A 22,474-nucleotide genomic window follows, 5' to 3' on the forward strand; every position below is an offset into this window, starting at 1 on the left:
AATTCATACCCAACCTCGTTGCTTCAACAGGGTACCAAAATTTTTTGCCATTTAGAAGTATTTTATGGTAATAATATCTAATATACAAACATTATTAGAGTAGTTGAGACTATCTGAGCAAGAAATGCTACTGCTAGCACTATATTTTATCATTAGAAATATTACCAACATGTCCAAGTGACTCAAACTGGCATTCAAATCCACATTTTGATTGCTTGTCAGATCAAGCATCAAATCTTCAAAATATTATAAGAAAGGCTCTATAGGTTAGGTTGATGCAAATGAATAAAGAGGCCAGAATTGGAAAGCTGAAATAGATTCTTATTTATGCATAAATTATATTCAGTTGTCATTATACAAGTACAAATCTCATTTCAGATTTCTGAAAAACTGTTAATTGTCTTGAATCCGTGATTCACTGGAAGAGGAGCATTTCCTCGTCGGATAGAGATCGCCACCTCCAAACCTAAAACAGGGATGAAAAGTCTTAATACTCATGCGAGAGATAATATGAACATCTTAAGACAGCTGAAAGTTGGAAATTTATCAGGCATAAGTGTTTTTGATGCATAAAATCACATTTGGTACTCCTTGGTAAAATCTAGCTTCTCAGTATGCAAAAATTTCAGGCAAAACTAGAATCAAACAAGCAATCTTTATTGAAGATGGTCAAACCAGGTGATCATAGTCAAAGGAACTGTACAGCACTTTTGCATTATGTTTTCAAATCAGTCTTCTTAGACCTGGCCACCTGAACTGCCGGTTCACCGTTCACTGGCCAGAACCTCTTCCCACGGTTCTAGTTCCGGTCCCGGTTCAGGTTTCAATCTTGATTCCAGTTCAAATCCAACAGTCCAATTTTCTTTTTTCCATTTTTTTTAAATCAAAAATAAAGTTTGACCCGAAATAGAACTGGACAGTTCCAGTTTAATTCCAGTTTAGTTCATTCACAGTTTGAGTCAAACACAGGATTAGAGTCCATTTTAAACTGGTCCAGTACCCGTTCTGAACCACTTGGTCTAAGTCTTCTAATCCTGTGTTCCGGATTTGATTTCCTGAGATGCTGACATCTAATAAGTACATAAATGAACTAGCCCATCATCAATGCTCAAACTAGAGTATGGTGACTAAGACATGGAAAGCATCTATTCAAGTGGTCAAGTGGACAGAAAAAAAAAATGTCAAATCAGGATTTCACTGGCTTCCCTAGTAACAATCATTTAAAAAAATAATAAAAAAAAAGAGACCGAAAGAGGAGAGACTGATAGGTTACCTGCTCCTTTTGCAGCTACGGCTTCTTGCAAGACATCTGTGATAAACAAAATCTCAGATGGTTTATCAACTCCCAAAGACTCTGAAATTTCAACATAGCTGCGTGTTTCTTTTTTGTTCCTGCCAAAAAGAGAGGTGACCAATGAGATGTTACCTAAACCAAATTAAAGGCATGCTGGAACTAGAGCCAGAATTTATAAAGCTTACCCCACAGCGGTATCAAAAAATCCAGACAAATATTTTCTCAAATCTCCATAATTTGTCTTTCCAAATATAAGTCTTTGAGCCAATCTGCTACCGCTAGAATATATATACACCTGAAACATGAGAAAAATAGCAACTAAGACTATATATATATATATATATAAACAAACGATAGCAAATTTCAAATAAAATATAGAAGAATTTTATCGACACTACAGGAATAATTGTAAACTCCGCCTAAGTAGTTTGCGCTTAGCCGGTCCTAAGCCCGGATAAAGGAGGAGGGTTGCGGTAGGTAACAACCAGCGTAAAAATTTTGTCACACCTTATGATATGAATTTAAATTATATAAACGTTGGGGCGTCCTCTACTTACGAAGCGCTACATCGGAGCCCGGGTGTAGTGAGAAATATACAAGAGTGTAAGGCATTCACCGAAAGCGACGCGCCATGCCGCTGCCTGGTTGTGGTGTTAAGTGAACAAGGGTTCCCACATCATGGACGGGTGTGAGTAAAGAAGTTAGTCCATAGGACAGATGGTAGAACAAAAAGTGAAACAGAACACAAAATAGATATAGCAAAACAATAGATGATATCATAGAAGGAGACCAATTAGAAAGGAACAGGATAGCAGGAGTATTAGGGTTGGTACTTGGAATGTTGGATCACTTACAGGAAAATTAATGAAGCTTGTGGATATCTTGAAAATGAGAATAGTGAATATTGCTTGCATTCAGGAGACTAAATTGGTAGGAAAGAAAAGCAAGGAAGTGGGTAATTCAGAGTACAAACTGCGATTTAGCGGAAAGGAGAGAAATAAGAACGGAGTGGGCATAATCATAAACAAGACATTGAAAGACGCTGTAATAGCTGTGAAAAGAGTAGGAGATAGAATTATACTAGTAAAACTAGTACTGGAAGGAGAAACAATAAATGTAGTCAATGCTTATGCTCCACAATTAGGACTAGATAGTGAGAGTAAACAAATATTTTGGGAAGATATGGATGATTTAATGCCAAGCATACCGAATGAAGAGAATGTTTTCATTGGTGGAGATTTGAATGGACATGTAGGAAGTGATAAGCAAGGTTATGAGAATGTTCATGGAGGTTTTGGTTTTGGCAGTCAAAATGAGAAGAGAAAAAGCATTCTGGATTTTACTATGGCATACGACCTAATACTAGCAAATACCCACTTTATAAAAAGGGAATCGCATTTAGTGACTTTTAAAAGTGGACAACATAGAAGCCAAATCGATTTTCTCTTAACTAGGAAGACAAATAAAGCTCTATGCAAGGATTGCAAGGTCATTCCAAGAGAGGTTTTAAAAAGTCAACATCGGTTAGTGGTCTTGAATGTCAAGTTTAGGAACAATTCAAGTAAGGTTAAAAGAAATAGTGTAGCTCGAACAAAGTGGTGGAAGTTTAAAGGAGTAAAGCAAGTGAAGTTAAAAAATGAGCTTCTCGAGTCCGAAGCATGGAAGCTGGATATGGAAGCGGGATATGGAAGCCAATGATATGTGGATACAAATGGCATTAAAGATTAGAGAAGTAGCTAGAAAAGTATTTGGAGAGTCTAAAGGACATGGACCACCCTCAAAAGAGAAATGGTGGTAGAATGAGGACATACAAAAGGCAGTGAAGAGGAAAAAAGAATGGTCTAAGAAATTACCTAAATGTGATAATAATGAGGCATATGAACAGTACAAGATAGCAAAGAAATAGACAAAAAAGGCAGTTAGTCAAGCAAGAGCACAGACCTTTGAAAAGTTATATGAGAAAGTTGGAACTAAAGAAAGGGAGAAAGATATTTATAGATTAGCAAGGAGGAGAGAAAGGAAATGTCAAGATCCCAATCAAGTTAGGTGCATTAAGGATAAAGAAGGAAAAGTGTTGGTGAAAGATGAGAACATTAAAGAAAGATGGAGAAATTATTTTAATGATCTCTTTAATAATAGTCAAAATGGTAATAGCGTGAATATAGACTATAGAACAATAGAAAAGAATGTGAATTATACTTGAAAGATTAGATCTTTAAAAGTAAATGAAGCACTTAAGAGAATGAAAGTGGGTAAAGCCTGTGAACCCAATGGAATACCAACTGAAGTGTGAAAGTGTTTGGGAGATATGGGAGTGGCATGGCTAACTAAATTATTTAATAAGATTATAAACTCAAAGAAAATGCCCGATGAATGGAGGAGTATTTTAGTATCTATTTTTAAAAATAAGGGAGACATACAGAATTGCTCAAACTATAGGAGAATTAAACTCATAAGCCATACTATGAAGTTGTGGGAGAGAGTTGTGGAGTATCGACTACGTCATGATACTTCTACCTCTCTCAATCAATTTGGCTTCATGCCCGGTCATTCAATTATGGAAGCAATCTTTCTCATTAGAAGCTTGATGGAGAAATATAGAGATGTGAAGAAAGATCTACACATGATTTTTATTGATTTGGAGAAGGCTTATGATAGTATTCCAAGAGATATCTTATGGAGTGTGTTAGAACAAAAGAGGGTATCTATTAAGTATATACAAGTGTTAAAAGATATGTATGAAGGACCAACTACTATTGTGCGCACAGGGGGAGGGGACACGAGATTTTCCGATCTCAATTGAATTACACCAATGATCAGCTATAAGCCCTTACCTTTTTACACTAGTTTTAGATGAATTGACAAAACATATACAAGAGAGTATTCCTTGGTGCATGATGTTTGCGGATGATATTGTTCTAATAGATAAGACGCAAGAAGGAGTCAATAGAAAGCTAGAGTTTTGGAGAAGTACTCTAGAGTCAAAGGGCTTTAAGTTAAGTAGAACGAAGACAGAATACATGCATTGCAAGTTCAGCGAAGGCCAAACTGGTGATAGGGAAGGAGTTAGTTTGGAAGGAGTTGTACTATCCCAAAGTAATCACTTTAAATATCTCGGCTCAGTCCTTCAAGTAGATGGGGAATGTGAGGAGGATGTTAGTCATAGGATTAAAGCCAGATGGTTGAAGTGGAGACGTGTCACGGGAGTTTCATGTGATCACAAGATTCCCAATAAGTTGAAAAGAAAATTTTACCGCACAGCCATACGACCGGCTATGTTATATGGTAGTGAGTGTTGGGCACTGAAGGAGTCGTATGCGTATAAGATAAGAGTTGCAGAGATGAGAATGGTAAGGTGGATAAGTAGCCATACTAGACTAGATTAAGTCCGTAATGAGTATTAGAGAAAAGGTAGGAGTAGTGTCAATTGAGGATAAGTTGAGAGAAGGGAGATTGAGGTAGTTTGGTCATGTGAAGCGTAGACACACGGAGGCTCCAGTTAGACAAGTAGAGCACATTAGACTAGAGGATAGAAAGAAAAAAAGGGGTAAACCTAAATTGACTTGGAGAAGAGTAGTACAATATGATCTAGAAGCATTACACATTTCTGAGGATTTAACCCAAAATCGTTTAGAGTGGAGAAAGCAAATCCATATAACCGACCATAAATTTTTGGGATAAAGGCTTAGTTGAGTTGAGTTGAGTTGAGTTACAGGAATAATTGTAAATGGAAGATTAATCTTCAATTTGACAACCCCAAAATTAAACAGCGAAAGACCACTACTTGACTTTGAATGTACACTGGTTTGGCTTGTCCGTTGTTGACATATTTCATAGTCAACTTTCAAGGCATCAAATTTAGGTACACATCTCTACAAGACGCCGAGTTAAACTGCCTAGCCAACCAAAAAAAGGTGTGATAGAACTCACCAAACAGGAAAGATCAAGGGGTTTAAATGTTTATATGTTGCAGTTGGAAGACATCATCATACTCTTACTAATGATTCATTATGTTTCAACGGTAATGTTCCTCTTTCACATTCGTATCATGAAAACTACTATGGCGAGCAACCTTTTGAAATTATTGTTGATCCACTCATAAAGCTGGGTGTGAAACGCTTTGAATACTGAAGAGTAATCTAAGACAAATCTGATAGGTTGACACCAAACAGTGATTTTCGCATTACATGATGGTATAGATGAAAACTGTTGGAATATCACTTGTGGGAAAAAGTCCCACATCGGCAGTGTACAAGAAAATTAAAGGGCACATAAGCGTTGACAAACCAAACCAAAATGCCATTTTGGTGATGTGGAGCCTAGTTCAAGGCGTAGCCTGCCAGTTTGATATTCACACTCCTAGCTCCATAATTTTCAATAGAAACCAAGTAGGATATAGGGAGAAAAAAAGGAATACAACCTTGATGCCCAAGGACTGCCACTTCTCCAGTGCTTCTGGTACGTCATCAAAAACTACTCCTTCCAATTCATTTTTCTCAAATCCAGTTCTCCATATATGACCCTGCAAAGTTAGAACATAACAGTATCTTAAAGACAAGCTCCATACCAGGTACACAAATCTCTTGGAAAGATACCACTATATGTTTCTAAATACTTACTTGTAATTGTTTTAAGGCAGTGATCTTCCGATCTGCTTTTATCATTGCTTCAACATTAGCAACCAAAGCTGCAATTACCTCCTCTTTACCTTCATCATCTGGTGGAATGGACACAGCCCCATTAACACCTTGGGCCAGGTCATCTTCAACCTGCAGAATGATTGTTGGAGAATTAATCAATTCATGAAAACAAACTTTTAAGGAGCCTTTGGAATTTCAAACAAACCAAGGCTTATGATCAACTCCTTAAGTGCTAATACTAATTGTTCAGCTCTGGTTCATCAAATTTTGAGTACTGACTTCTAACAGGTGAACAAAGCATGTCCACAAAGTAGCTCCTGTCTCAACATCAGTTACATCAGATCCCACACAACGTCATAAACTCAAACACAACATCATAAACTCAAAACAGTGGATGCGCCCACAATGCTGAATTTGATTTTTTAGCTCAATTAATGACCCAAACTTAGTTTGAGTATTACAATAATCAACAGTAGTAGTTTGCATGTCTATACAAGTGTTCAACTTTATATATATATATATTTTATATTATATATCATATTCTATATTTGAGCTTAGGCACAGGCTTACTTGAGTATATGAAAACTTAAATTCCAAATTGGCTTAAAATTTGTCTTGAATTTTAATGATAATCAACTAGAGCCTTTGAGCACCATATTGAGCCTGGGATGAATACAAAAATGTAAGACTAACAGAGTTGAGTTCTCTCTTGAGTTTTTGAGTCAAGCCGAGTTTGAGTATACTTTATTAAATCAACTTAGCCCAATTGCACCACCATAAATATGAGGCAATCAAATACATCAAACAATTCAATTGATAGCAAGCAATAGAAAAGTAAAGCTTCATCCCAAATTAGGAGGAGGAAGTATGCAATAAGAAGCATAAGTCAATGCACTACAGCAAATTGATACTCTCTCAAAATGCACAAACACATCAAAATTTCCCACAAAAAATCTTACTTGAGAGCGCAACAATTTTATATCCTCTTGAGTTTCTGCAGTCTCATAAGTTAAATACAAATGCCTCCCAACATTATCACGAGCATATGGAAAGAGAACATCAGCGACAAATGATATGGGAGTAGTAGTCCCTTCAATGTCGAGGACAATGCAGCGCTGCAGCCAAATAATTTGAAAATTTAAAATGTAAATTTGGTCATGAAAATATTTTAATTTGGAATCTAAAGCCTTTTGCATTGTTGCTCAAGAAAACCATAAATATTATTAAGCCTTGAGGTACAGGACTTATCAAAAGTAAGATGTTGAGTATTAGTATTAACTAGGTGAACAATTAAGAACTTACTGGCAATGGCTCAATTTCACGATTTGAATCCTTCATTCCTGCATTGACAGATGTTTTTATTCCATGACTACCTAGAATTCCTTTGCTATTCTGAATTGGACCATGGTTTGGAGTAGACCAGTCCAACCCCAGTTGATGAAGTTTGATTGCAGCATCAAATAGATAGTGATAGCATTCAGCCTGAAAAAATGGTCATCAATTTAAGGAAGGCATCATAAGCTCTGAAATGCACCGAGATGCTAAAGATGAATCAAACACTGGAGAAGAAAAAAAAAAAATCTGTAGCAAAACATATATATGCATAAAAAAAGGCATCTAGTTTAATGTGATCTAAAACCATTGAAATTTAACTATTTGATAACTGTGATCTGTCTCTCAAATATGTGATCTTGCAATGCTAGTCAGTCTTTAATGACAGAAGAGGTCCAGAAGTAAAATATAAAGTATGATATCATATTTGGCAGAGAAACAATCATCATATACATAGGTTCTTCTTTTTTAATTCAGAAGTAAAGTACGAAGTATGATACTGTATTTGGCAAAGAGAGGATCATCATACAGCTAGGTTCTCTTTTAAATACTTCTTAAAAAACAAAAAAGGATTTGATCTAACTTTCTTTTAACTGTTGTAATTCCAATGTCTTTTTAGGCTTAGTGAAATAGTACTGATGAGTGCATTTACAAAAAGGTGATGTAACACCCACTAAAAACAAATTGACAAATTAGTGACAGATGGTTTGGGAATGTCTAGTGTATCTAGTCTCAATCAGCAAAAGCACCTCTACAGAAGGTTGAGCTTATCCAAATTAAAGGAATAACAAAGACGAAATGTAGACATAAGAATGACTATGGATGAAATAGAGAAGAAGGGTTGAGTCTTAAACCAAGTACAGTAGAATAAGGGGAAAACATCCATATAGTAAGACCAGCTATATTGGAATTAAGGATTAGTTGAGTTGAATTGAGCAAAATAGTGCCGATAAGATTACCACATAAAAGACATGAAGAAGAATTTGTGAGTGCCCAAAGGAATAAAGAATAATTACCCAATTCAATATTCCAAAACAGATTTGTCATAAAGTAGGATACTGAAATATTAAACAAAGATAAAATCTGGAAATTAGCCTCTATATAGGATCGTTCATACCCTTTAGTTTAGTAAAGTTATCTTCCACATTTTTACCACTACTTTGAAATTTGAATGTGCCCTCCTTCAAAATATTTGTAATTGGAATACTTCCGATCTAAGCTATGCCCCTTTAACCACGCTCTTCATCTTAAAAACTGATGGAAAATGGTTGCATAGATTGTTATGACTTTGTAGTAGTCTTGAAATTTGCAACTATACATAATATGGGTAAGAAAATCCAATAACTTATGAATTTAGGATCAATAAGGCCAATCTTCACTAAAGATTGTATTCTTGGTGTTACTTTTCAGTATCTACTGATGAAGCAGAAATTGAATAAACAAAGAAGAGAAGAAAAATTCTAGATAAACATTTTGCATGGGTAATATGTAATAACTTTTTTCAAACCATTCAGTAGGTGGGCACAAACCTGAGTCTTGGCATTGATCCATGAATCTCCCCATACATAGATGCCATGGTTACGAACAAGCACAGCTGTTGTTTTAGGGTAGGCTTCTATCTGAAAAACATGAATGAAGTTTCAAATAGTTTAGAGCATTATTCCTCCAATTAAAATATAATATAAAAACATTTGCCGGATACTTTAAAGCAAAGCCAATTTCTGATGTGATATACAATAGAAACATCCAGGTTGTCTTACTAAGAAGGCAATAATTCAGTCCCCCATTACCATCTAGGTTATCCTACAATAAAAAGTAGAAACATGTTCATATTGGCATTTAATATGCCACTCAACAAAAAGACAAGGTGGCACGCAGATCAAAATCAGAATAGCAGATGTGGCCACAATGACAATTGCAGTCACCTGATCGAGGCCATTAGGCCCATTATAGATGTACTGTCACATTTGCAGAACTGCAGCACTTTTCTGTTCTATTGGAATGACAAATTGCAACAAGTACATAGTTTTGCATTATAAGAACATGTAGAAAGAGATGATTCTCCTTAATTTCAATTAATCTGTACATGAGTATATATATACAATTGATTCCTTTAATTGTGTTCTACTAATAGGAAGAAATCCTAAATAGGAATACAAAATATACAGAGAAATAATATAGTGATTGATTTTCCATAACACTCCCCCTCAAGTTGGAGTATAGACATTAATCATGCCCAACTTGTTACAAATGTAGTTAATCCTAGCTCCATTCAGAGCTTTTGTCAAAATATCTCCTAACTGCTCTCCAGTTTTGATGTGTTCTGTTGAGATGATCTGTTATTGAATCTTTTCACGAACAAAGTGACAATCAATCTCAATATGTTTGGTCCGCTCATGAAATACAGGATTAGAAGCAATATGGAGAGCAGCTTAATTATCACACCACAATTTCGCAGGCAGGGAGGACTTAAAACCTGTCTCATCTAGTAATTTAAGTATCCACATTACCTCACATACTAATTATGCCATGGCTCTGTATTCCGATTCAGCACTAGATCGAGAAACTACACTCTGCTTCTTGCTTTTCCAAGACATCAAATTTCCTCCAACAAAGACGCAATATCAAGTAGTTGACCTCCTGTCAACCTTAAATCCAGCCAAGTCGGCATCTGAAAAACATTCAATATTCAAATTCCCATGATTACCATATAACAAACCTCTTCCTGGAGTACCCTTCAGATAACACAAGATTTGTCCCAAGGCTTCCCAATGAGCAACAGTTGAGGAAGACATAAACTGACTTACCACACTAACGGCCTAAGCAATGTCAGGACGAGTGACTGTAAGGCAGTTCAATTTTCCTACCAATCTCCTATATCTCTCTGGATCTTCAAACAACTCACTATCCCCTGCTAATAGTTGTAAATTTGGAGTTATTGGTGCACTGCAAGGCTTAGCACCTAATTTTCCTATCTTTGTCAATAGATCGAAGACATATTTTCTTTGAGACAAGAAAATACCCTTCTTACTTCTCATAACTTCAATACCCAAGAAATACTTTAACAAGCCCAAGTCTTTAGTCTGAAACTAGGTTTGGAGGAAGGTTTTAAGAGATGAAATACCTACAGAGTCACTCCCAGTGATGATAATGTCATCCACATAGACTACCAGATTGCCTATAAAATACTGAGTGATCACACTTACTTTTTTGCATACCAAATTCCTGTACTGCTTCACTGAATCTCCCAAACCAGGCCCTAGGACTTTGTTTCGAGCCATAAGAGACTTCCGAAGCCTACAAACTTTACCCAACTCCCCCTGAGCACAAACTCAGGTAGTTGCTCCATATACACCTCCTCCTGAAGATCACCATGAAGGAAAACATTCTTGATATCCAATTGGTGCAGGGACTAATCATATGTAGCTGCTAAAGAGATAAACAAGCGAACAGAAGTAAGTTTAGCTACAGGAGAAAAAGTGTCAGAATAATCAACCCCATATGTCTGAGCATATCCTTTTGCCACAAGGTGTGCTTTTAACCTAGCCACAGAACCATCAGGATTCACTTTTACTGTAAATACCCATTTGCAACCAATAGCTTTCTTACCGGGAGGCAAAGGCAACAGTTCCCATGTACCATTAGTATCTAAAGCCTTCATTTCCTCGTTCATAGCAACACACCAGCCAGGATGAGACAGTGCCTCACCAACAGTATTAGGGATAAGAACAAAGTCCAAAAATAACAAAACACCGAGAACAAGAAGACAATTGATTATAAGAAATAAAAGAAGAGATAGGGTAAGTGCATGAATGCTTACCTTTACGAAGAGCAATGGGTAAATCTAGGTCAGAATCATGATCAGTATGAGGCACAGGATCTCCTAACGAAGTAGCTGGTGGAGGATCTGAGTCAGGAATCTCCAATCTCCTGGAATAAACATGAACAACGGGAGGTCGAGTAGGTCTAGAGACAGAAAGAACAAGCTGTGGGAGAGGACTAGACATTGGTTGGACAATATATATTAAGAGATCATCCTCCTCTCCTTGATTCTCATACACAGATGATTGAAGAAAGAATAGAGTGGACTCAAAAAATGTGACATCTGCATAAACAAGATAACAATTAAGAGTATGAGAGAAATAGTGGTATCCTTTTTTGAGCCGAAGTATCCAAGGAAGACACATTTGAGAGACTTCGGATCCAATTTAGTAACCTCTGGACGAACATCACGCACAAAATAGGTACAACAAAAAATATGGGGTTCAACAGGGAACAAAGACTTTGTAGGAAACAAAGCAATATAAGGAATATCCTCATTAAGGACAGAAGACGGCATACGATTGATCAAAAAACATGCCATAGAAACTGCATCCGCCCAAAAGTGTTTGCGAACTTTAATATGAAAAAGAAGAGCACAAGCTACCTCAAGAAGATGCCGATTTTTTCTTTCGGCCACGCCATTTTGGGACGGGGTATCAATACAGAAAGACTGATGAAGAATGCCATTTTTGTGTCATATAAGACTGAAATTGTGCTGAAAAATATTCTTTGGTATTGTCACTTCTTAATATGTGCACAGAAATATTAAATTGAGTTTTGATTTCATTACAAAAGGCACAAAAGATAGAAAACAACTCAAAACGATTCTTCATTAAATATAACCATGTAACACGAGAGTAATCATCAACAAAAATAACAAAATAACGAAATCCAGTTTTAGAAGTAACAGAACAAGGACCCCAAATATCATAATGAACTAACTCAAAAGAGGATGAAATCTGTTTATTGACTCTAAACACAGAAGGCAAACGATGATGTTTTGCAAACTGACACGACTAACATTCTAGTACTGATAAAGACTGAAACTGAGAACACAACTTCTTCATGGAAGACAAAGAAGGATGGCCCAATCTACAATGAGCTTCAAGAGGTGTTAAGGTACTGGAGCAAATAAGCGACTGCGGTACATGATTTTTCAGAATGTAGTGATCACCTGACTCACGTCTTCTACCAATAATCTGCTTCGTCGTAAGATTCTGAAACAAACACTGGTCAGGAAAAAGAAAACAGAACAATTTAAGGTACGAGTAAGTTTACTAACAGAAAGTAGATTAAAAGAGAATTTTAGTAGACAGAAAACAGATGACAAAGAAATTGACGAAGTCGAGTTCGCAGTTCCAGAATCCATGACACAAGAAGTAGAACCATCAGCTAAAGTAACAGTAGAGGAAGTGAGATTAGACTGAAAAGCAGATAAAATACTAAAATTACCTGTCATGTGATCTGTCGCACTAGAATCAATAACACATTTGGATGAGGAAGACACACGACATGTAGTGGATTTACCTGACTCAGCGATAGCAGTGACAGGGGAACTGATAAGCTTTAGAGATGCCTGATACTGGGAAAACTGTGCAAAATCCTCTTCAGATACCAAAACAGTTTTCTCAGAGGAATATATTGTAGAATCCTCTGCAGTCATATTTGTCATCTGTGATAGCTGATTTTTTCTCTGAAGTTGAGGATAATTATATTTTGTATGGCCAGGCTCATGGCAATAATAACAAATGACTCATTTTGAGTCTTGATTAGAACTAGCCTCTCTATTACGTTGATTACCTCTGTTGCCTATAATTCCTCATCTACTTCCTCTTCTATTACCCTGTTGTCCTTTTGGATTACGGCTAATAAGAGCACTACTGACAGGTTGTGAAAATTGAGTATTTCTCTACGAAGGACCCATGTGAACGTATCATGCAAAGAGGAAATCTCAGAACTGGAGAAAATCTGAGATTTAGCAGTCTCATACTCTGAAGAAAGGCCTGCAAGAAAACTCATAATAGCCAGTTGCTCCCGTTGAGCTTGCTAAACTTTCACATCAGGATTAAAAGGCAACAATACATTAAGTTCCTCATATACCCGTTTAAAATCCATAAAATAAGCCGTGAGAGACTTATCCTCTTTCTCAGCACGGTAGAATGCCTTACAAACATTATAAATATGGAAAATATTCTCTTTACCAGAATACAAAAAAATCTAAGTAATCTATCAATTCCTTAACAAATTCATAGTGATTAATTAAACTAATTACCTCACTGTGAATCGAGTTCCGAAGCTGCAAAAATAACCGAGTATCCTCTATTAGCCAAGTTTGTCGTGTATCATCAGTAGGAGGGTCTTTAGTAAGATGATCATCCTTATCAATGCTACGCAAATAGATCCTAACAGTCTTACTCCACTCCAGGTAATTCGAACCATTAAGTTTGTATTCCGTGATCTTAATCATCACCGAAATCACATCATAAATAACATTCTTATTGTCTGCCATTTGTTGAGACAAAGAAAACTAACCGAAACGCTAATCCAAAGTGCTTACAGCGGCAAAATAACCCAAAATCACAAATCAAGCAAATACCGAAAGAGGATCTGAAAGTCAAACCTCAAAAGTCCTTTAATGGTGTACTGGACCAAGCAACAGCACACAGTGGTGGAATAAAGGGGTTGAGGCGATGCCGGCGATGCTGATCAGAGTTGAAACGGCCGACGGAAGCGCCTCTACACGCCAGCGAGTGAAGAAACGGCAAGAACCTGAGTTGGGCGTGTAAGCCTCACGCGCTTGGATTTCGGCGATCGGATCAGAGAGGCCGGTCGGTCGGTGGCGAAGAACTCTCCTGAGCTAGGTAGTGAGAAAAAATAGTCACCCTAGATAGATGACCTAAGATAACAGTGGGTTTCAGTGCAGAAACAGACGGGAAAGAAATTCCAGATTTAGATTCCTTAATGAACCAACTCTAATACCATGTAGAAAGAAATGATTCTCCTTAATTTCAATTAATCTGTACGTGGGTATATATATACAATTGATTCCTTTAATTGTATTCTACTAATAGAAAAAAATCCTAAATAGGAGTACAGATTATACAGAGAAATAATATAGTGATTGACTTTCCATAATAGAACAGAATGCTTAAACTGAAATTGTTACAATCCTTTTTTAATTTATTATTTATCATCAAGCTCAAAACAAAAACAGGGATGGAAATATCACCACAAAAAGGAAACTCAAGCCAATTAGCAAAACATATCTACTTTAACTTATATTTTGCATAGAGAACCAAAAACTTCTCAAATTTTGTCTTGTAAATAAGGATTTATGCATTTAGCTCTTGAATGTTCAATCAAGTTGGATTGCAAAGTTAGAGAGATTTGATTATCTCTTAATGTGAAGATTGGAGAGATGTACAAAAGTTAGCTAAGTAATCACATAGCGCTAAAGGTAGACAAGTGAACTTTCCAAGTTTTAATAAATATCGTATGATATGATGTGAGCATACTCTAGCCTAATCATAGACAGGTTTTATGGCTCTACCTCTCAAAGATTATTGATCATGTACTCTCACAGTATTGTTATGTTGCACTGATGTACATTTAAGAGTCACATGATAGAATCAAGACATGGTTTAACAGTCCAATATATAACAATTTATAACAAGAACATACAGCTTTAGCGAGAGAATCTGTAAGCTCATTTTCATAGGCTGTATTCTCTATTATTGGTACAACAAGTTCATCATAATAGCCATGACCCTTGATTCCTTTTATCATCTCCATATGAGTAATCTGCACATTTTAAAAATTGAAAGGGAAAACAAAATTAGAAGCGTTTGAATACAAAAATTACATAAGTGTTGATTGTTTGACATTAAATGAAATATCTTTTAGGACGCATCAACAATTACCAATTGCAAGACCGATCCTTTAACAATTTTATAGGGATATTGGAGAATTATATTCCTATATTGGAAGTCATTTTCACATACAAGGTATATCAGTTGTTTTACTTTTAGTTTATGTTATTTCCTTTCAGTTTAAGGGGCTTCCTTTTTTGTTATAATTAAGGCATTATATATTTTAGTCTTTCTCATAAGACAAAACACAAAAACTAAATGAGAATAATGTAGTCATTGAAGTTTTTATGAATTATTGCTTGTTCTTTCTTTACTCTCAACACACTTTCATATATCATGTTATTAGAGCAAGTTGATCCAATCCATTTCAATATGGTTCCATCTTACAAGTGATTCAGTCTCATCATTAGTTTTTTGGCCAATCTATTTCAACATGGTTCCATTTTTCAAGTGATTTACATTTCATTGGAAGCATCAAAATGATAAGGGATATCACTTTATAACCTGAAATTACGATAAAGACGAATAATATCACACACAAAACCCTCCAATATTATAGAGAAAACCCTTACTCTCAAAATGTCATTTTCAAAGATGAGAAATTCAAAACTTATGAAAAATGATTCACCATTTCTTTGAACAGCTAGGATGAATTTATAAACCATTAAGATATTGGAAAATTTGCAAAAACTTTTCCTAATATCCACTTTAGTCATCTCTTTTTAAGAGGGTAAATTACAAACCAACCCTCCCTGCAACAAGGTCTCTGTTGAGACCCCGTGGGGGTTTTGTGGTGGGGGGGGGGCGCGCAGTGGCGCCGGGGGCTGGGGGCGTGTGGGTGGAGAATTTATAATGCTGCTCTATTGTGAAAAACAGATCATAATAAATTAACCAAAAGAAATATGGAAAAGATTGGGAATTATCTAAGTCCCACACAATACTTACTCGAAATTCCTTTGATAATGGTTTGATCATTGTTACAAGGCAAGAGTCAATACCATGACTGTGAATAACAGCACCCGCATTACGCATTTCATATGCCTGGAACAAGCCAGAAACTTAATGACTGAAAAAAATCCTAATTCATATTATGTATTGTAATCAATGATCTTAAAATGAAGATTCAACAATCATAAACCCCATAAATAAGACATTATATAGCAGCGCTAAAAAATTTAATAAGACCATTGACACAATTGATTAAATGTAGCAAGATGGCAAACAAGAACATTTGTACAGATTTTGGAAAAGTTAAACATTAAAACAACTTTAGGACCTAGTCTCACAACTATTGGTCCAATTCCAGGATTTTGTTCAACCAATTTGCTCAAACTTCACAGCATTACTTACAATTTTTAGAACAACAACAACTAAGTTCTAATCTCAAACCAGTTGGGGCAGCTATATAGATCTTTTTCTGGCATTTAGTTTTGTTTGAAATCAATTCCACATCAAATTCCAAATATTGTAAATCTTTTGATGCTACTTCCCTCCGCGTCATTTTAGGTCTCCTCCTTTCCCTTTTCATTCCTTCCAACATCAACTTATCACATTTTGTACTTACAATTCTTAGAAAAACAGATAATTCAGTCTCACACACTACATGAAATTGATATCTTATACATTGTGAAGTGAAAATTTAAACACGGACAAAAATGCCTCATAAGACAAATAAATCGAGAAAGAGATAACTTCTAAGCTGACACCAATCACCTTTCTTCTTTCTCAAAAGCAATCTGACATTTTTTCATCTGATTATAAACATTAAAAAAAAGGGTTAATTAAGATGATATTTTACTTATCAATTAGTAATTTTTTCCAATAATGATTGGAAGAAAAAGAATGCAGGTCAAATGAATTTCAAAGCCTGAATCAAGATATGCAAAACTAGGAAGTGTGAGTTAGGCTGATTGTTAATTGCCATTGGGATTATTAGGCTGATTGTTAATTGCAGTTGGGATGAATTGCAATTGGGACACCTCAGCCATTTTGCCATGAAGCCCTTTGGCTCTTGGCTACATTCTGATTGCACTTGCAGTCATTAGAAAATTAAATTCTGCAATGCTTACCCTAATAGAAGATGATAAAGTGCAATAGTTAGAGTTAGGTCAGTCTGCATATGAGACTACTAGGAAGTTCAACCTCCATCCAAGATAACACATCAAATCTCAAGGTCACTTCCTTCTTTCCTTCACTTTGACCTTGACCAAACAGAAGGTAACTAAGCTGCAAAAGTCAGTATTAGTCTTTGCAATCAAGAGTTTAGAGCATAATGCCTTTTTCCCCCAATAAAAGTTGGGAAATTGTTGTATAGCAGAACTTGATGAGAAAAATACGTAAGGTCTTATATCACAATTAATCGAAACATCAATACCATAGCATCTTTCTTATCTCAGAATGAATCAAATAGCAGCAGTAACTATTTTACAAATTCCATGAGCAACTGCACTCATAATAACCCACTTCAAAATTGAATGCCATTAAAGACAAATCAACTTTCCTCATTTGGTTGATATCAGAGAAAAGATGTGATTAACTATATATTAGTCACAGTTAAAAGATTACGAATAAAGAAATCTATACCTTCAAGAACAAAGGAGCACAATCAGAACACTTAGGAGGCTTGTTTGGGTAAGGCTTTGGAGATGGCGAAGACAATATAGACCCATTTGCAGCTAAGACGTACATGTCTTCTGGTTCCATTCTTTCTTTCTGCACACCTGCCATATTCAAAATGACAAAAAAAAAAAAAGACAACTGAGTTTCAACAGAAAGAGAAGACTAATATAGACAGAAACACTTACGAACATAAAAAAATTCAGGGCCTACTTAAGCTACACAAACAGACACTACGCAGATAAATAAAAAATGGCCATAAATCTCTGATAGACTCGTAGTTCAAACAATTGAGCTAGAATAGGAACAACTGAACTTTTACTCAGACATACAAAACTGAACAACCATATTTAACTGGGTCAGCTAGGTGATCCTTCTATGCAGTTGAGCCCTTTCTGAATCTAGGCAATAAACTCAAATGACAACTACCCTGAACTCAATATAACAAAAAGCATACAGAACTCGGCGTATAGGTTGAAAAAATTAGACCCAGAATTGAAGCAAAACAAAAGCACCCTTGCAAGTTCAGATATGCAGTTTAGCAATGCATTGCATAAAGGAAAAGAAATCAAACCACAAAATAAAAAAATATATTTATGTATACTAACGATTAAGCTTTCATTTACAAATACCCAGTAATCAAGGACCACGAAAACAAACACAAACAAGCAATTGAGTTGAAATAACAAAAACCAAGCAATCAAACAAACCGTCAAAATAACAAACTTTCAATTCATCTATATACTACATAACCTGTAATCTGACAAGACAACATGTGAACAGATAAACAGAAGAGCTCAAGTTTGGGAATAAGCTTATCAATGACAATATTTACCAGAAGGGGACATTAGGACAAGCTGTTGAGGCTTAGGGATGGAGTCATCATGGACCTTAATGGTGATGCTGCCACCTGTCCCAGAGACCCATCCAAGGCTGTAGAATTGGCGGCAGAGATCAGCTATTAGCACCCTCGTGTCCTCCACAGGCTTACTCTCCAGATAAGCTTGCGATGCCACCTTCACTCCGTTCACCGCCACTGCCGGTATTGCCGCAGCCGCCATTCCCTGCTTGTCCAGAGAGAGAAAAAAGCGAATTTCTTCTAGCTCGAAAAATGAAATCCTTTTTCTGTTGCTGTTTTAAAGAGAGACAGCGGCTGCGATTGATTCTGGCGAAGGAGAGAAGTGATATGATCACCGCTAGTTCCCTGAAATGTGGGTTTTTATTGATTCACGTCCCACGTGGGCTGCGAATTTCGGTGTGCGACTCCCTGTAGAAATGAGGATTTTGGTGATTATTTAGTTCATTAATTGCTTTGTTTTGGGATTTAATTATTGTAATAATGAACACTAAAAATTAATTGTGTAATTCAACCTTATTTAGTATGAAATTATTATGATTATTATCATTATTAAAGACAACGGCTCTATTTAAAAAAAAAATTAAATCCATAAAAAAATTTGTCTATAGTGGAGCATGTTCAAGAGTTAATCTTTTATAATTTCATATTAAATATAGAGTATGTGTAAATTATATAATAATAAATACTTTATTATATCTATTAAAATATAATAATAATTTTAACAATAATTTATTTTTACTATTAACTTTTATATTGTTTATTAAAAAAAATATATCATTAATTAATTAATAAAAATTTCCCATATATCCATCATCAATTTGCAAGAATAAACAGTACAAGAACAACAGCAGCTAACTTGAAAATAAACATGTGAAGGCAAGATTTTCAGAGTTACTATTCCCATATGAGATAGCACCTTAACTTTTCCATGAAGAAAGCCTCTTCTCTAATTTTTGAATAATTGCCATGTGGAAAATATATATTAAGCACGAGATTAGCGCCAATAGGTAGCTCTAAATACTTTTACAGGTAACCTATCCAGCTTGCGTTAGCTAATTGCTTTTCCCTAGAAGCTTCAGTATTAACTGCAACAATTGCTCTCTTGTGCAAATTGATCCTCAATCCAAACACCGAGGAGAAGCACTTCAGCATTCTTTTAATTGTAAACACTGATCTCATATCGATCATGGATGCGTGAGTTTATATAGATTAGTACATCTTCATAAAAGAAGAAGCAGTGTTATTTATTATAAATTTAAAAAATAAATATATAAATTTTATTATATATATATATATATATATATATATATTATGTTATGACAATATAATACATCAAATTTAAATAAAAATATTGAATATATTTAAAGAATTAATGTGATTATTTCATTTTAATTACTTAATTTCAATTTATTATAAAATAAAATTTCTTAATTTTAATTTTATTTGAAAAAATATTTCTTTAACTTGCAATAACGTATTTTTAGAATCATTTTCTTTTTCTTAATTAATATTTAATCAAAATAAATCTATAAATTATTATTTATTGTTTATTATTTTTATAAAAAACAAAAATATTGATAAAATATCATATATTTTAAAATTTATTATTCTTATATTATTATTTTTCGGGTTGTTACAAATTAAATTCTAATTATATATATATGTAATGATTTTATTAATAAATTTACTTAAAATAAAATAATTTTTTATAACAATTATTAATTAATTTAATAATAAAAGTAAAAAAAGATAATGAAATGGAAAAGAAGATAAAAAGATAATTTTATTTTTTTTAATTTGAAAAATTTGCTATCACGGATTAGAAAGACTTTTTAAAAAAAAAATTAAATTTAAGAGATTTTATTTTAATAAATTAAATTTAAGTGGTTAAAATAAAATAATCATAAAAATTAAAAGCAGATTGATACACTTTACCGATATTAACATGAGTTCCTTTGGGCAATTATCTCAAAAATTGACAACTAGGTCGTATTCTGATTAGTGCCTTGTACAAGGTCATAGCTAATAAGTTTTTCATCACTATTTCCGAAAAATGTGCCAACCCCAAGCTTCTCCAACTTCAATGGAACTTATAAGCAGCATCCCAATGATCACCATTGTCATGCCAATTTTACTTGCTTCCATGTCTCAATAATTTGCTTAAATTGCAATTTTTTTACTGTTTTCTTTATTTATTCTACCCCACTCATCTCTCTTCTTCAACCTCTCAACTCTTCAAGGAGAAATTCTAGACATGCATACATAGGATATTTCAAACAATTCATATTTACAGCGTTATAGGTGTTACTTGGTAACAGGTTTTGGATTATTTACTATATTTGTGATGGTTTTAAGAGTTTGAATCAAAATAAATCAATGGATGTTATTCATTTTGAATTTGATCACATCTACCTGGACTTAAATTTTTTTTTCCATTTTTAGAATTTTCTTGTTGGATTTTTTTTCTTCGTATAATTTTTTCTGGATATTAGATTTATTTTTGAAAAATATTGTAGAATTGAATAAATCAAAGTAATAAATTTAACTAACACAGCTAGAGAAAGTTGGAAGAAATTAAAGTAATAAAAAGTTTTGTAGACCTTATGTGCTTATATATATATGTTGGGAGAATTCTTTTTGATAAACTTTGTGAAATGATACATTCATATATTTTATATTACAATGAATTTAAAATTTTGAGATAATGATTCCAAAAATTATTTTAACTTATATATTTTTCATTCATTTTATTTATTTTTAATGTAAAAATTTTAATTTAGTGCTATTTATATATATTTTTCTCAATAATTATCCCTTTAATTGCGAGCCTCTTTGGCTTGCTAGGCCTACTACTGTCACTTAGGGGTGAGCAAATTTTGGTTATAATGAAAAAATCAAATCAAACTATTTTAATATAATTTTTCAGTTCAATTTGATTACTATTTTATAAAAAGTTTAGTTTTTCGATTTAGTTTGGTTCGTCTTCGTCCCTTCCCCTCCGCTCGATGGATTTCAGACAAAATTCCTCTCTTACATCGTCTGCAACTCCACGGCTCTTCCCATATTCTGCACTCGGTTTCCTTCACTCCTCTGTTTCCTTTCATTTGCAACTCTACAGCTCTACCAACCATCACCGTCTTCAATTTCAACTACACAAGTGGGTCTGTGGACAACAAGTAAGGTTTGAGTCTCTGCTCTATGTTTAGTCTGTGATTCTTTTCGTAATTGTTAATTTGTCTCGATTTTTAAATAGTGATCATTCATTTTTCAATTATTTAAAGCTTTAATATGTATTTGTTGGGGAGAGGGGTGGTTTGAATATTGCTTGTTCATTTTATTCGCTTGATTTAAGTTCTTACAATTTGGCATTGTAAAAGAACTTGTGTTTTTACTGCTTGCCCAATGCTGTAACCAAATTAAACCAAAAGTTTTGATTTGATTCCATGCTTTTAATTTTTCATTTCAATTCAATTCTTAAAATTTTAACTTTTGATTTTTTTTAGTAGATCAGTTTGATTCAGAACAGAACCAACTAATCGTGAGTATGCACCTTTAAGAGCCACATTGAATCCATCATTTACATCAAGAGTCTGTACTCCATGCTATACTCTTCTTAGGAGGATGCTTTCTGTTTTATTGGGAGTCTTTGTATTGGGAATCACAATTTCACCGGTCTATCAGGAGTCTCCTTTTTCTTCCTTCTACTTGTAAGTGTTTCATGGCAGTCATTGACCATATATACTCATCTCAGTTAAACCTAGCTTTGATACCATTTATTAGAGATATGAGGAGCCCAAAACGTCTCGAGATGTTCCTGAGGATCTATTGCATGTCATTCTTTAGTGCCAAAAAGCCAAAGCTTGTTGGGACTTGCTGAGTGTGTATTATAAATAGCTTGTATGTTAGATAGTAAAGAGAGAGAATTCATATATTGTTAAACTATAAGAAAGTGAAGGAATGACAAGAGTGAAATATGTATAGAATTATATATATATATAATTCAATATATATTATTCTATTATGGCACTTGACAATTATATGT

The 22,474-nt window shown here is 34.5% G+C and overlaps 1 protein-coding gene across 1 annotated transcript; it reads right to left on the minus strand.

Annotated features, from left to right (window-relative positions):
* Positions 1–300: 300 nt before the first annotated feature.
* LOC110642497 (probable bifunctional methylthioribulose-1-phosphate dehydratase/enolase-phosphatase E1) lies at positions 301–18,853 on the minus strand. Its single transcript, XM_021794579.2, has 12 exons — positions 18,409–18,853; positions 17,541–17,677; positions 15,903–15,998; positions 14,770–14,889; positions 8,796–8,885; positions 7,237–7,416; positions 6,894–7,049; positions 5,914–6,063; positions 5,715–5,816; positions 1,480–1,589; positions 1,274–1,392; positions 301–466 (listed from the first exon to the last, which is right to left on the minus strand). Exons 1-12 carry the CDS (start codon positions 18,632–18,634, stop codon positions 375–377), a joined length of 1,578 nt encoding a protein of 525 aa, XP_021650271.2. The 5' UTR covers positions 18,635–18,853; the 3' UTR covers positions 301–374.
* Between the last annotated feature and the right edge of the window lie 3,621 nt (positions 18,854–22,474).

The sequence above is a fragment of the Hevea brasiliensis genome, chromosome 4, assembly GCF_030052815.1.
Source record: "Hevea brasiliensis isolate MT/VB/25A 57/8 chromosome 4, ASM3005281v1, whole genome shotgun sequence".
NCBI lineage: Eukaryota > Viridiplantae > Streptophyta > Magnoliopsida > Malpighiales > Euphorbiaceae > Hevea > Hevea brasiliensis.